The sequence below is a fragment of the Chroicocephalus ridibundus genome, chromosome 5 (assembly GCF_963924245.1).
Source record: "Chroicocephalus ridibundus chromosome 5, bChrRid1.1, whole genome shotgun sequence".
Lineage (NCBI taxonomy): Eukaryota > Metazoa > Chordata > Aves > Charadriiformes > Laridae > Chroicocephalus > Chroicocephalus ridibundus.
This window is the reverse complement of record NC_086288.1, coordinates 17159688-17175929: the sequence shown is the minus strand read 5'-3', so window position 1 is coordinate 17175929 and position 16242 is coordinate 17159688. Positions and strand designations below refer to the sequence as shown.

The following is a 16242-nucleotide window of genomic DNA, read 5'->3' as shown; positions in this document are numbered from 1 at the left end:
ACTACGCCAGCTGAATTGCGCAGGGAATGAGACAATAAGGAATTCTCTCAGCGATTTACTGGAGGAACCTCCCAAACCTTACTGTGACCATGTGTGCTCCAGCTCCAGAGCAGGAAGAGGAGCTGTCACACGGGGAGCAACTGCTCCCTTTCCTACGGGATGGCTTGTGGATGGGAAGGGGCAGGGGAGCAGGGCAAGAACAAGAACATTTCTTTGGTAAGGTGTGTGCTTCAGGAGAGGATTTCCATGGAATTGAAGAGGTTGTAAGTCAGCACAGAACTTTTACCACATTGTTTAGATAAGGGGAAAGATGCTGTGCCAGATGGAACAGGTTTTGACTTGTTGGCGAACACTTGATTTTTGTTTTAGCATTGTGGCAGTTCCCTGCCTTGGGTTACAGTTTAGTCATATGGGTTTTACCTGGCTGTAGCCCATATGTGGCATGGCTCAAGACTTGGTAAACCACACACTGACCATTTATAACTCTTTAAAAGTTTCTCCTTTTTAAACCCACATATGGAAGAAACAGATGACCCAGCCTTGACCTGGTCTCATACCTAAGCCTTTTTTCCAGATCTCAAGTCAGGCCTGCTCACGTTTAGTGTTGGGCTCAGACGATTTCAAAGCAGCTCATGATTCAAGATTTTAGGTTACCTTTCCAGTTATCTTGAGGAAAACAGCAGCAGCAAGTCTCCTCAGCTTCTGTCAAAGAGAAATTAAACATACATTAGATGTAGATTATCCTCCCTGTCTCTTGCCAAAACCAGAGGAGGGTGACTATGGTGTTACACTGGGGTGCGAAGAACATCAGTAATGAAGCGCACAAGGGGGGCTCTTCATTGTGCAGATTTCTACCTGTGCACGAAGCCCTGTGGTTGCTGTTCTGCTACACCAGCATAACCTTCAAAAGTACACGGTGCACATGAAACACTGAACGGCTAGAATTTGACAGACCTGATCTTCAGTGTTGTGTTTTGGTGTAGTTTCTTGTAGTTTGTTTGCTCTAAATCTTGATGCACTCAGTTTTGCTGTACGCAGAGGGAAGGAAATGCTCCTGTCGGTACCAGGCAGTACATTGCGGGTCTTGAAATATGTACCTGGGCGCTCTGTCAGACACTGCATGCTACAGATAGTGCTAATGGGCATTTGAAAAGTGAAATATTTCCTGATCTGCAGTTGTAGCACTTCCTTTATGGTGTCCCTGCAGCTGTGAATTCCCCATGTTTTCTTTGATACCTGTTGAGGTGCTTCAGGTACTGGAAATGTATATTCTGTCTTTGAAAGAATGAATGTAAACACTTGAACTGAAGCCACAGCCTCCTGATTCTCTTTTTTAATCCTTAAAAGAGCAGGATTTTGGATTTTCCCTCTTGCTCCCTTTCAGCTGCCCAGTTTGGGTAGCATGGGATGCATTAAGCTTTGCTGCAAGGGTTTACTCTCAGTAAGGGAAGCCGCAAGTACTTTTGTAGAGTGTTGGGTGTTCTGATCTGGTGGAGCTAGAAAGGGTTTTTTCTGCTTCATTTTGTGAAATTTGTGGCTCAGTTATTCCCAGGGAGAGCCAAAGGGAGGATTTTCTTGTTCAAACACATCACGAGGTTGCCATCTTCTGTATGTCACAGTAAACGTTAGGTGTTGGGAATTAGACCAAAAGCAGGATATATTAAGCCTACGCGTCATTGGATTGATTTACGTGTATGGAAATTCTTGTGCTAAACTGACTTTGCAAGAGGAAAGCGATTATTTGCAGTAGCGTAGCTTTCTTGGTTTCACAGGTGTTTGTGTGGTATGATTTTGCGGTAGAGGTTGGTGCGGTACCAACTTGAAAGTATCGCAGCCAGCTCATTGTTGTGGCAAGCGAGGGATGGAAGCCAGAGCGGGAAGCACTGTGCTCTCTTTTGAGATGTTTCTTATTGCTTCTGTGATAGATATTTTTTTCAGGTCTATAATAGTAATTTAATACAATTAACAAATTTGAATTATAGAATACTGTAATGTAATCAGCCTGTAGCTGTGCTGTTTGAAAAAACCAAATCCCAGATTAGATGTTGTGTGTGTTTATTGTCACAGACTTTTAATGTTGCATTTATTACAACTGTATGTTTCACTTTTTAAAACAAACTAATTTATTGGTGTAGCAGGATCTGATGGAGCCCTCAGCTGGGGTTGCACCCTACTGGGTCGGAACTTGTAAAAAACCAACAAGTGGTGTTAGAAACTGCTAATTTGCTACACGTATCATAGCAGATTTTGTCATTGATTTTTCTCCCCCCCATCACTTTTGGTTCAAAACACTCTCAAATCTTTCACCAAAGAGTCAACATCTGGGTTGCAAAATTGGAGCAAAAGCCACAGACAGTTCTGTCCCCGAAGGAAAAATGAGAACAAGACCAGGAAGACAAAATCATTTTATGAAAGTTTTTCTTAGGATTTTGAAAGATTGGTTTGGATATGCCGCTTCTATTAGTTTAATACAGTTGTAAGACTTCTTTGACTTCTTTTTTAGTTTCCCTAGTTCATGCTGGAATAGGCATGATTGTCTAGGAATGACACGCGTACGTGTTGGGGTTGGCTGTTAAAAAAGTAGCTGGAGTTGTGTGTGGGCGGGGCGTTATCACTCTTTCCTTTAAATAGTAACAACTCCTGTTTCCCAGGGATGCCCGAGCTGGACGAGTACACGATGGAAAGGGTCATAGAGGAATTTGAACAACGATGCTCAGATAACATGAACCATGCTATTGAGACAGAAGAAGGACTTGGGATTGAATATGATGAAGATGTTGTCTGTGATGTCTGTCAGTCTCCAGATGGAGAAGATGGCAACGAAATGGTGTTTTGTGACAAATGCAATATTTGCGTGCACCAGGTATGGCAGCCGGGGCACAGTGCGGGCGTGTAGAGGTGGTGACAGAAACTTTTCCAAACCATTAAAGAGAACAGGTTGGATTTTCTTCCAGTGACAGACATTGATCTGTTAAGTTCTTGCAGAATTCACCATTGAGCAGTGGGATGAATTACAAAATTAAATAATTGAGAAGGAGAAATGTTACATGTAGTTCTAGAAATATCGTGCTAAGAGGGTTAAAAGTGATGCTGTGTCTGTGTGGAGGAAGTTACAAGGTGAGGAGTAGCCTCCCCAAAACACACACCTGTGTATTGTTGGACATTCTCACCTGGTCACTTCTCTTGCTGTGTTTCTTTTCCTCTCTGCACACTTCTGGGCTGACACACCTTTGGTATCAGCAACTTAGGCTCAGAAGGGAGAGGAAAAAAGAACTTTTAGGCAATCAATCAGTAGGATTTACTATAGCCATTTTAATTTAACTGAGAACATACTGACCTGAGCCAAGCTAATGAAGCACTATTATGTGCCACCTTTTTGTGGCAGTTAAGAAGTCTTCTTAGCATGGAAGGACAGATAGATAACAATTTTAGCATATCTGTTTCTGTGAATGCTTCTTACTGTGGCAGATGCCTTCCTATCGGCCTGTCCTTCCTTCCTTCCTTCACAGCTTTAGGAAGTTGGCTTTGTCATTCAGTGTTCAGAAAGATGTGTTGTCTAACGAGCAAGAATGGCATTTTCTTTTATGGGTTACTTAAATACATTTGTACGAATGGTAAAGAAATATGCCCATGACAGCTGTAAGGTACAAATGGCTGTCTTGGAAGACACTCAGAGTAAAGTGGACATTTTTAGACTTGTAAAACTGACAGTAATTTGGACGGAGGTTTCCATAAAGATGCAATCTTCTGAAAAAAGTGTCTTAATTAGTTGCTGTTCTGAGCTTTTCCCTCTGAATAAGAAGTAAACCCCAATGCTTTGCAATAACATTGAGTATTGCACAGCGGAGCTCTTGAATTTGTGGTTCTTGCCTTTTGAATTGGATACAGTCCAGTTCCTTGTAGTCGTGGTGATGCTGAACTTCATCCTGCTGGCAGCGTTGTCTGTCGGGAGTCCCCTTGCTCTCTGGGCTGGTAAACACATTCTTCATTTTCCCAGTTGAAGTGGGCAGCGTTTTTTTGTGTAACAGCTGGTCATGACTTCTTCTCCTTTCACTGAAAAGATCTTTTTGGGGAATGAATAGGTAATGTGCTTGGCCAAGTTTGAGATCCGCCACAAGCTGATGTTCCTATAGTGTTAGAAATTGCATAAAGAACATTTTGAGAGTTGCGAGAGGCTATGTGTAAACAGCTAAAAAGTAACAGAAGTACACATTGATTCCTTTGTTTTCTTTGCCTTTTCTGTACGTGGGAATCCAGGCGTGTTACGGGATCCTGAAGGTGCCGGAAGGCAGCTGGCTGTGCAGGACCTGCGCCCTTGGCGTTCAGCCCAAGTGTTTGCTGTGTCCCAAGAAGGGTGGCGCCATGAAGCCGACCCGGAGTGGCACCAAGTGGGTCCATGTTAGCTGTGCCCTGTGGATTCCAGAGGTAGGTGCCCATCCTCTGGGAGTTCAGGGCAGCAGTGATTTTGGGAGAGAAGAAATCTGTTAAAAACATTCTTCACCCCAGTCTGTGTTGCTACACTGAGCGTAGCACATATATGGAACTTCGAAGGAAGACAGAGTAAAAGACTTTCAATTAGATGTAAAGTCTGGCAGGATGAAGCATCATCTGTAAAGAAAGTAATTACGTTGCCTTTGTCAACCAAAATTAGGGCTCAAAAAATGAGGCCTTTGCTGCTGGCAAAGCTCATTTAACAAGCAGACAAAGTACTGTTTTATTTTGTAAACGGAACATTAAAGGTGAATCAGGAAGGTTTGGATGTGACCGTGAGAATTCCTGTGGGTTCTCATAATCAAAATATTCATCCTGTGTGATCTTAACTTGGAGGGCTTCACCTTGAAACTGTGCTGCTCATGCAGTGAGGAACTGATTTTTTTTAAAAATGAATTTTAATTTTTTTAGTTCCTTATAAACCAAGGAAGTTGGAACATGCTAATTTTGCATATGCACATAAGAAATTTGATTTCTGTGATAAAATTGCTTCCTGTTTCAGTTAAGAGTGTCATACTCTGTTTTTTAACGTTTTTTCTCTAGGTAAGCATTGGAAGCCCAGAAAAAATGGAGCCCATTACAAAGGTTTCTCACATTCCCAGCAGCAGATGGGCACTGGTATGCAGCCTTTGTAATGAAAAAGTTGGAGCATCTATACAGGTAATTTAATTGCACAGATTTCTGTGTGTTTTGTTTTGTCACCTTTTAGCAGATACACAAAGTGTGTATCTGCAGTGAACTTTCTTTGATTTCCTGTTTGTTACTATGGACTTAATTGCACACAAAGTGTTTTTGAATGTTAGTGTGCTCTTAACTTTCTAGTAAAATTTTAATAATATCCAGGTCATCCCATAAGACTTCCTAATTTGTAGCTATGCTGATATCTTTATTAGTACACTGAAATAAAACTTCAGTGTTGTTGAGGAAAAGACCTGTATTTCTGTGATATACCACATAAAAACCTGAAGCTTGAATACTGAAGGCTTCTGTGCAGAAACCTGTCTCGCAGTCCCTGTTCAGAGAACTCTAAGACAAGTCGGATACCTCAGTGGGAGTTGAGTATTTTCTGTAACAACCTGAATTTTTAAGTGCTGAGCATGGCCAGCTCTCGGTGAGGTCAGTGGAAGTGAACACTTCCACTTTGATGGTAAAGCTAGTTGTAGCTTGCAATTAGTAATTTTAGGTACTACTTAACATTGGAGTGTTTTGGCTGTAACTGTTTTTTCTGTAACTGTTTTATTGTTGGTCCAGCTTTTAAGTGGCTGAGGAGAATATCTGATCATTTACTTTTAGGCTTTTTGAGCTGTAGGAAAGAAACAGATTGTTTGCCTGTTCTGCGCTGAGATTGAAGCAAGCCACAAGCTGCAGAAATGAGCCCCGTTTCCACCATTGGTTGTGGGCAGGTTCTGGAGCTCTTGGTGTTTCTAAGGGGGGAAAAACCTTCCTGGGTGTGGGTTTCCCAGTCCACGTGGCTGTAGCAGCAGTGCCATGTTACCCTTCTGACTTCTGGTACTCACTTGCGCTCAGGGATGATGACTGCCCCAAACAGCAAGACAGGGCAGAATCAAAACAAAAGTCTTCATAATTCGAAAAAGAATAATTTCCATATGTAATAAATAATTAAAGTATAGAGCCCGCACTATAAAGCCATTTGTTTCATACCAACAACTCACATTCTTGGGCCAGTGTCAGTTTGTCTCATTGCATACTTCTGAGGTTCGCTCTGCAGTTTCAGTTGGATTTGGATTCGGCCTTTCTCACCGTAACTTGGGCGTTGTAGGTGTTAAATGACTGTATTGGTCTGCACCAGAGCATTGCAGACTGGGCAGTGTGGTTTCACCTGCATGTTTATATTGGGTTGTTAGCTGGAAAGCAGTTGCAGATCCTTTACAGTGGGAAATCACTCAGAAATGTTAAATATTCATTTTAAGAACAATTTTAGAAAGATTGAGAAAACACATTACCGAGCCCCAAATTTTTGAAAGAGGAGATATTTGGTTTCCTGTGACAAGAGACAAGACTTTGATCTACCTTATTCGAGAACAAATGGGTCACCACCTACGCAGGCAGTGTTGGGATTGTGTAGAAAAAGACAATAAAATGTAGCTAAGTATTGTGGTAATGTTCTTCATATACTTCAGCAAAATGATCCTCAGAAAGCTCCCCGAGACAGATAGGAAAGTATTAACTGTCTCATAAGAAGTCTGAAGAAGTTGAGCTCTTTCTGTTTTGTGGCTAGCCTAATGTTACAGGAGCCATGATTGTAAGACCAGCATTAAGACGCAAAAATTTCTAAAGCCCTACGCTTTTTTAAAATTAGGTTTTATCCATTTCCTTTTTTCCCCTGCTCTGAGTCATTTGATGAGGTTGCCAGAAAAAGTTGTAAACCAGCAATGCAGCAGTAGTTCCAGTGAAACCTATCGGTCCGTTTCCATTTAAGGAATGTATAAAATAGTAAATGTTAAGTAGAGAAAATAAATCTGTCCACAGCATATAAATTTGCAATCGTAATGCCTCCTTGCAGAGCTGTCCCCTTCCTCTTGGCCGCTGTTACGTAGTTGAAGCTGTTTTGTCCATTCTCCAGAGCTGTTCTGAGGGGTAACTTAGAGTAGTTTAAGTTGAACACTTGAGTATGTATGTATGTTAGTGTGCAGGGAAAGGGGGGGTCCTTCCATATTTCTTCTAATGCCACCTCTCCCCTTCTAGTGACGACAGAGTGTGACACGCAGGCACCATGGCTGCCACTCCAGAGAGTTCTACATTTGAAATGATGGGGGAGAGACCAAAAATTACAGTTTTGCCTGACATTTTTTAGGAGTTGTGTAAATCTTGGTATGATTAAAGCTAGCGGTGAGAAATATTTAGACTGGTGGTGTGAAATTGTATACAGCAGAGAAGAATGTCATACAAAGCCACTGCAATAGACAGGAACTGGGGGGGAGAGAGAGAGATCCTCCAGAGATGATGCGAGATGTGCACAACAATTAGAAAAGCCGGCAGCTGGAAGTACACGTCAGGCTGGGCAGAGAGCAGCTGCAGTAGGCTGGGAAAAACGAGACTGCATAATCTCCCAGGTTCAGCAGATTTCCTTCTGATGAGACAGGCTTTCCCCTCTTCTCCCAGTAAAACATTAGCCACACTAAGAACTAATTATTCTAAATGATACCAGCTTGGAAACCATGGCTAAAGTACTCTTCTGTACTGCTTGGTGTTCCTGTTGGGCTGCTTTTGCCCTGTTTGTTAGTAAGAGAGGAAAGGGCAAAAGATGCTTTGGTATTTTTTAATTCCTCTCATATGTTGATTTTATTAAAGAATGTTCATTTGAAACTTCTGCAGTTTAAACTCTGCTGTGCCCTCATACGCCATCTGGCTGCTGAGTCAACCTGAGCAGGAAAACCCAGAGGAGAAAGATACTTGGCTTCTGTACAAAGTGCTGTATAAACATCCTCGTGCAGTACATTTCTCTTTTAAGCGTAGTTTTGTTTCCTCCTAGTTCATACCACTAATGTTCATTTCCACTTTAAATTCTTTTCACTGGAGGCAGAGGTGTGAGTTGATACAAATGCATATGTATGTGTGTGTGTGTATACATATATATATTTAAACTTTTCAGTTTGTGGCTGGCAATAGCGATGACTGCATTTTGCAAGAGGAAGTTACATATAATTAAGTGCTAAATCAGCTGAAGTAGTGACCATCACTCCATGATGGCTGGGTTCACTGAGAGGCAAGAAAAATGACAAAAAATAGAATTTCCCATTCTCCCCATCTCCCAGGTGAAGAGAAGGCTGTAGTCAGTGAAGTAGTGATTGACAGTGATTTAATATTTGGCATTATAAAATTGGGATAACAGGAAAAAAAATTCCCCTCGGTTGAGGCCTTTTGGGTAGCACGAGTCCAGGTGCTGGGAAAGACTTTTAATTAAAAGTCCCAGACTGGCCTGGAGCCACCGGGATGTTTTTCCCTCTCTCTCTCTCACGCTGGCACAGTCAAAGGGGGAACGTTTTCCTTTGTGTCACACTGCCTTACGCGAGTGGCTCGGGTGAGGGGAAGAATGCTCCTCTGGTGGATTTGCTGGTTATTGAACAGCGTGATTGGGCTGGGGGGGGTTAACCACTCCGGTCCCACTGGGCCACTTCATCCTTGCCTGGCCTGAAAGCACTAAATCATAAACCTAATTAAAAAGAGAGCAGGAAAGTACATGCAGCTTAGAAGCAGAGCGCAGTAACAGGGTCGTTCTTCCAAAGCAGCCCTGGCTGCTTGGATAGTTTTAGGCAGTGTGGCTTCTTAAATTTATATTTGATTAATTTTAATTTAATTTCTGTAGTGTTCAGTGAAGAACTGCAGAACAGCCTTTCATGTCACCTGTGCGTTTGACCGTGGCTTGGAGATGAAGACCATACTGGCAGAGAATGATGAAGTGAAATTTAAGTCCTACTGTCCCAAGCACAGCTCTACCAAGAAAGTGGATGATGAGACTTTCAGTGAAAGCCCAGGCCAGGAGAACGGGAACGGGATTGAGGAGCGCTCTCTTCCTGCCCACATCGACCCTTTCCACGGCATGGATCAAAACCAGGAGGAGGCCCACAGAGTCAGCCTCCGCAAGCAGAAGCTCCAGCAGCTGGAGGATGAGTTCTATACGTTTGTAGAGTCTTCGGAAGTGGCTAAAGTGCTGCGGCTGCCCGAAGAGCCGGTGGGATTCCTGTACCAGTACTGGAAGTTGAAGAGAAAAGCCAACTTCAATAAGCCTTTGATTACCCCAAAGAAGGATGAAGAGGACAATCTGGCTAAACGGGAACAGGATGTTCTGTTCAGAAGGTTGCAGCTCTTCACACACCTCCGGCAGGATCTAGAGCGGGTAAGTGATGGGACTGCTTGTGCTTGGGCAAGGTGTGCTGGCCTTCAGTAGCCAAAACTACACTCTTGGTTATTGCCTTTGCATGCAGGCACTCCCTGCTGTGTCTTAACTCAAAGTTGTATTCTCAGAACAGATCATTAACACTAAATTTCTGCAGAGCGCACCAATTAGCCTTTTCAAATACAGGGTTAGTTCACAGGGCCAGCAGGTCTTGGCTTGGAGCATCCAATCTGCTTATAACTGGATTGTTGTATTTCCACTTCTGCTTTTTACTGATTAACACTGATGGCTGTGGACTGTACTGCAACCCCCAGCGGTTTTTTTAGCCTTTAAGGGCTTTCTCTGCTCCTTCCATCTGGTGCACAAGAAGGAAAAGATTATGAAACTTACCTTGATTTGCCACAGATCTGTTTTCCATTGACAGCAGACTAGGATGACCTTTCACTGGGCTATCTGTGTAGTAGGTTTGAGAGGTACGTGATATTCCACTCAATTAGGTTTTCAATGTTTAAAGAACGGTTCAGTAGGATCAGTTTGGTGTTTTGTCTTGAGTACATCTGATCCTGTAACAGCCTGAATTCCTTCCTTATTGGGTTATTTTTTGGGGTTAACTAGTAGAGTTTTAAGATATGTTAGAGCCAGAAAGAATACTGAATCCAGCTCAGAAGGTCCTACCTTGGCCTCAGTAACCTGTGGGTGAAGTAGAGCCTTTCTTCCAGAACACCATCTAGTCTTTAAATCAGGACAGCAGGTGCTTGTCCATCTACTGCATCCTTTGTAAAGGATCCCAATGGCTAATAATCAGCTTCCAGTCTGTGACCCTTCTCGAGCTCAGCGAGACAGCTGTTACCTAGTATCTTTTGTTTCTGCTCCATGTACTCAAGATTTCTTTTAATCTTCTTTAAATAACGTTGTTTGTCACCGTGTTCTCTGGATCTTAAATTATTCTGTATGTATCCTTTCTATTTTTAAGTGTGATGTCAAAACAGGAAACAGCATTCTAGTAATATTTTTAATATTTTACTACTCCGTTGTTCCCACTGATTATACATCCAAGTTATCTTGGATTAAAAAAAACCCATAAAATTGGACCTAAGTTTTTTCCTGCTCTTCAAGAGGAAGTGGGGTAGACTTGATTATGAAGGACATTAGTGACAGTGTCATCCACTAGAAACAGATTTGGAAATTGTGTCATCCAGTTCACCTAGTGCAACAGGTACTTCTGTGGACATGGTGTGTCTGTTGTGCAGTTTGGATCAGACAAGGCCAAGACCAGGCGGCCATGGACTATCAGAAAGGGCGTCAGGCTAGAAGAATCCCTTCAATTCAAATCCTTAGAGTAATGACAGGTACTTAAAAGTACTGACTGTCCTGGAACTAGAAGCCTTGAATAGAGCAGGAGCTTAGTGAAAACAGTTACGCTTACTAAATGTCTCCTCCTTAACGCCTGTAAGATCAGCCTATGGTTGTAATCCATAGGGCTCCACGGAAATGAGAGAGGAGGAGCCTCGGGAACACCTACAGATACTTCTCAGTGATTCCCTAATCTGTCAAAGAAATGACCTTGAAGCTCTAGGAGAGCTGTGGTTGTAAAATTTACACAGCTGTCCAGATTAGACAGTCACATTTTAAGGGCAGAAATGTAGTTTTCTACTAAAAAAACCCCTGAGACAGTCAAGATAAATAATTTTGTTACTTGTTTCCAGTCCCTGCTACCACCATGTGCTATAGCATGGATAGACTGGCCCGCCTTTATTTTGATCAATCATACTGCAATAGCAGGGCCATCAGAAAGACTAGTACTGCTCTCCACATTTTCATACTATTAATTAAATATAATTTTCTGTTCTGTCTCAAACAATAAGAAGCAAAAGGTGTGAGGCTATTTAATACCAAGTATATTTAAGCATCTCCAGCAGTTCTCTAGATTTCCTGTATATATTGTGTGATTCGGGTGTTCATAGAAGTTATTTCTGTGCTGTGGCCCTCCCAAACCTGATGGAATAATCTGTCAATTAAATGGTACTTAAGACTCTCTTCTAAGCATGTTGAAGGTTAAACTTAAATACATTAATAACTTCTTTAAATGGTGTCTAGTACTTAAACTAAAAATTTGAATTAATTCAAAGCATAGATTGACAACATTATAGAAACATGATTCCTGTAAAACTCAGCCACTTCATGTCTTCTAGGTGCGTAATCTCACTTACATGGTGACCCGAAGGGAAAAAATCAAGAGATCTGTTTGCAAAGTTCAAGAACAGATATTTAATATCTACGCAAAGCAGTTGGAACGAGTTTCAGGTATGCTTCAGTGTTATTTTTTTCACATAAGACCACAGGCATAAGCATTGAAAGGTTTGGTTACAGGCTAATGACTAATTTTGAAGGACAAACAGGACCTCATTTATTCTCATTAAAATCTTGTGTAGTCCACCATGCATCAGCAGATTGGAAAAAAAAAATGAGACTGTGTAGCTCTAACGGTGGGCATATTGCTACAGAAACTGGTAAGTCTGTTCTTGCCCATGGGGCACTGAAGGGCTTCCTGCTTCAGGTCCTTTCTGCTGAGATTCTTTAATGACTCCTTATGACAGAGAGACCATGACTTACATTCAAGTGCCATATGGTACCTAGGAAGGCCGTGCTTTATTAGTGCCGCTGCGTTAGTGTTTACTGCGTACTTCTTTGCATCGTAGATGGCAGTTTAAAGAAATGAATTTTGAAAAGGTAGCAGTCTGGTTTTAAAACGTGCTTTTTTCTGCCTAGTCTCATTGACAGTAGTCAGCTTCAAAGTTACTGCATTAACTAGGTTGTCCTTAAAGTATTCAGTAAGTAATAAACTGTATTTTATATGGAATCGATCAGATCCACTTGCCGGTTGCTTCCCCCCCCCCATCTCTGAGGAGTCTCTCTGACTTAGTGGATATAGTAGTGCTAGGATTTATATTTGCTACAAGCATAATTAGGTGCAGCATGGCTACACGAGAGCAAACTACACCAGCTGGATGTTGTGAAACCACGACATAACCACGTAATCATGATGTAAAGGTGCTGGCTAGGCAACCAACTACCCATGTATGCTGAAGAACACATCAGGCATGAGGAACAGAGTTAAAATAGGTACATTTAAAAATGGTATTTACCCAGACACGGAATTGCTTGACTTCAACTTAATTTGTTTACATTTAGGTATGCCTTCCTCATTCCCCTCAATGGAAAACACAGTGTTGTTTAATAGTCTGTCTTTGGGCCCCAATGCCCCTAAGATTGAGGATTTGAAATGGCATTCGGCATTCTTCAGGAAACAAATGGGCACATCCCTAACCCACTCTTTGAAAAAGCCACACAAGAGAGACAGAGTAAGAAACAGCGCTGGGAATGACAGCAAATCCATGCTGAGGCAGCCCAGCCAAAGGGATGGTGGTGCAGCTCCAGGGAGCTTTTTAAATTTTGACAAGAGCTTTGCAGAGACACGGATTGTATCAGCACAGCAGAAAAATGGCATAGTTATACCAGACCACAGAAAAAGAAGAGACAATCGTCCACAGTGTGAGGTGATCAAGGCAGAACTAAAGGAAAAGACTTCTAAACACAACCACAAACCACTGAGACCCACAGAACTCTCTCAGAGGCAACCGGAAAATAAAAGGGCTGTGAACCACTCCGGTGGTAGGTCAGCACCTGGCACGCGGAGGGAAATAGTGCCTAAATGCAATGGGGGTCTAGTCAAAGTAAACTCGAATCAGACAGTAGTTAAAGTGCCTACGACACCCACGAGCCCAGTGAAAAACTGGGGCGGATTCCGAATTCCAAAGAAGGGAGAGAGGCAACAGCAGGGCGAGAGCCCGGAGGAGACCTGCCGCCAGAACTCCAGCTACCCCTACCTGGGCGTGGGCAGAGTTTCACCGAAGGACAGGGCAAAAAGCAAGCTAAAGCCCGACAGCGAGAATGATGGGTACATCCCCGATGCCGAAATGAGCGACTCGGAGACTGAGGTGGCTGAGAAAAAGTGCAGGCAGCAGAGGCTCAGTCCAAACAGCACTATCAGCAGAAGGACGGACATTATTAGGAGAAGCATCCTGGCATCCTGACTGGACACAGGGACACAGTGTCGTCACCGTGGTCAGTAGAGTCACTGCCTACAAGCCAACTCCACATTAGTTATTGGTGTGAGAGAAGAGAGTTCTTAGACATGGCTACAGACTGACAAATTGAAACCCCGTTATTCCTGAGCTGTGTAAACATGTTTACATGCACTTAAAGCTGTTTTCTTTTGCCCCCCTCCGATTCTGTGAGAAGTTTGAATCTCCTTTATTTGCAACTTTCCTGAGTAAGCAGAGAAATTACATCATTAAAACAGGATTTGTGATGAACACTAAAATAACAACTCAGAAAAACCTTTTAAAATGGGCTAGGGTGGGTAGGGGGAAGTAGGCTGCATTCATCCCTTTTAGCTAAAAAGCACTGATAAAATTTTACTCCCTTCCCCCTACCCTCAGGAAAAGCACAAGCTCTTAATTTAACTAGCGCGTATGGAATTGAAGATGGTTGTTTAACCGTACTGCACTGCTACACCCCATTACGAATGGTCACTTTCCTTGAATGGCGGTGGTAGGTCTTTCTCTGCAGAATGTTTTCTGTTGCATTCAATTTGAGCGTAGACGGCAGCTCAAACCCCTCCACGAGCTCCAGAGTTTACATGTAAATAAATACACCTACGAGATGACCAGATCTAACCGGGACGTTATGCTGGAGAAAGAGGAAGGGACAGGTCAGGGCTGCAGCTGCCTTACAGTGCAACAGCTTGAAAAGCCTCAGCCCGAGCCCGGAGGACACGCTCAAATGGCTGAGTTCTGAGAAAGGGGGCAGGCTGGGGGGTTACAGCACCCTGTGGAATAACCTGTCACCATTTAGTCAGATGCCTGCCTCCGGGAGTATGACGACAATTCAAGAAAATAAATTTCTAAGGCACTAGTCGGTAGGATTTCCCAAAGCCCACCAGATAATGCACTAATGGTATGTATTGGGAAAGCCAGGCTTATGACACTAAAGGGTTGCTTTAAAATGGACATGAATATATATTTTTAAATAGAATAAAATGGAAAGGCAATAAATTGTGATTAGCTCTTTACAGTCAAATGAAGAAAAAATATTTCATTCTATTCTGGATTAGATTTGATGGAAGAGGGAACTTGTATTCTGATTGTGTACTTTTTTTAATAATTGCAAATGGCAATAACTAGTAAGCTATGAGCAATAATAATATTAACAGATCATTAGGATACTGTTTTGTACCAAGTAGAGGGCACATATGATAGTGGAGTGTTAGGAGCCTGTAAATTTTGGAATTCTGCATAGATGTAAGTCAGGTACATACTGGTGAAAAAGCGGAAGCAGCAATGTGTTACAGAAAGACAGGCATAAAGAACCCCCTTCCAGCCTCCCCTCCCCGGCCTGCCATTAGCACATCCGCTCACTTTTTAATGTCAGACCGTTGCCTCTTGAGCAGGGAACGTTTAAAACACAGTAGAACTCTGCCATAACTGAGTCTTCCAGAGGATTCAATCAAAAAAAAAAAAAAAAGAGAAAAAAAAAGTTTTCTTAACGCCCTATCTTGCTATGCAAGTTATCACTTAATTAAATATTTCAACAAATCACATCCCTATAATTTGTTTTAAAACTCAGAAGTCTTAACCTTTTGATACCTTTTGGGATGATGGTGAGGAAGGGGAATTTTATGAAAGATAGTGTACTTTTAAAATAGCATTGCTGGTCCCAAGAATTTAGATTGACTTCACGACCTAGAGCGGTGAAAGTAAAACAGGGCACTGGTGAATCTGAAATTAAATAGTCACTCTTGGGATGCGTTAAAAGAAAAGTACTTATTTGATCAAACAACACCATCCAGACAAAATGTAAATGCAGGTAAGTTCTTGACACACAGCAATGTTTTTTCCAGACAGGCACTGCTATTTTCTGTAAGAAAGAAGCTCATAACTATATAGGGAATTGTTTGTCAAGCCATAGAAGGAATAATCTAAATTTTGATTCTAAGTAAAGATTTAACCTCACACCGGTTTGGAAGAGGTACCTTGTTAATTTGCACTATTACGAATGCTAACGTTGTGCAGAATTAATGCCTTACCTGTTTTGCTCCCCGACGTTTAGGTTAATAAGCTTTCTAATGTTTCAAGTTAAGCTGAACCAAAACCAAAAAAGCTGTAAGAAGACTGCAGTACGACCAGCTCTGTAGGTTAGTTTTGTCTCCCACACTTAGCGCTCAGCAGAAGAGGTGTCGTAAGTACAGCAGTGACAATACAAACCCACCCCTGTATTTTATTGGGATAGACCCATTTGCTGAATTTCTGGTTTTAAGCATTACCTTTCCTTGTGCAGACTGACCAAGAGATCTTTGACTATGATTGATGTATTCTGTCAAACTGTAGGCTAGTTGAACTTCTGTAAAGTTGCCTGGAATGCCATTCGTTAGGTTATAAACTCACACAAATCTAAATGAAGGGTTATACGTGTTGTGTATAAATCTTAATTTCAGAAATTTGAGAATATTGTCATTACATTTGTAAAACCTTGTACAGAAGATTTTTCACTATGTGCCTAGCTTTGGTGTCCATTGAGCTGAAATTAATTAAAAAAGGTGCATGAAGAAAAACAGATAGAAATAAAAAGTATATGTAGAGATGACTATTTTATATTACATGGCCCAATCCTGTATTTATTTTCTCCCTTTTTTGAAGTATTTATAAAGACCTAGTTGAAGACAGCTGTATTTTTTTGTTAAAATATTCAGTAGAATTGTGCCTTTTTGTCTGTATGTGAATAAATGCTGTACATTTTTGCAGTATCCTTGCCAGCAGTGCTTTAGAATTTGC

The 16242-nt window shown here is 41.9% G+C and overlaps 1 protein-coding gene across 7 annotated transcripts in view; it reads left to right on the top strand.

The window, feature by feature from the left end:
- The window catches only part of JADE1 (jade family PHD finger 1), a 47580-nt gene extending 32573 nt beyond the window's left edge, over positions 1-15007 (top strand). For all 7 annotated transcript variants that reach the window (XM_063336235.1, XM_063336228.1, XM_063336231.1 and 4 more), the window contains exons 6-11: positions 2652-2863; positions 4258-4425; positions 5035-5151; positions 8819-9349; positions 11542-11653; positions 12542-15007. In XM_063336235.1, the coding sequence (XP_063192305.1) occupies positions 2652-2863; positions 4258-4425; positions 5035-5151; positions 8819-9349; positions 11542-11653; positions 12542-13443 (2042 nt within the window). In that variant the 3' untranslated portion in view covers positions 13444-15007. The remainder of the gene's footprint in view (positions 1-2651; positions 2864-4257; positions 4426-5034; positions 5152-8818; positions 9350-11541; positions 11654-12541) is intronic.
- Positions 15008-16242: the final 1235 nt, after the last annotated feature.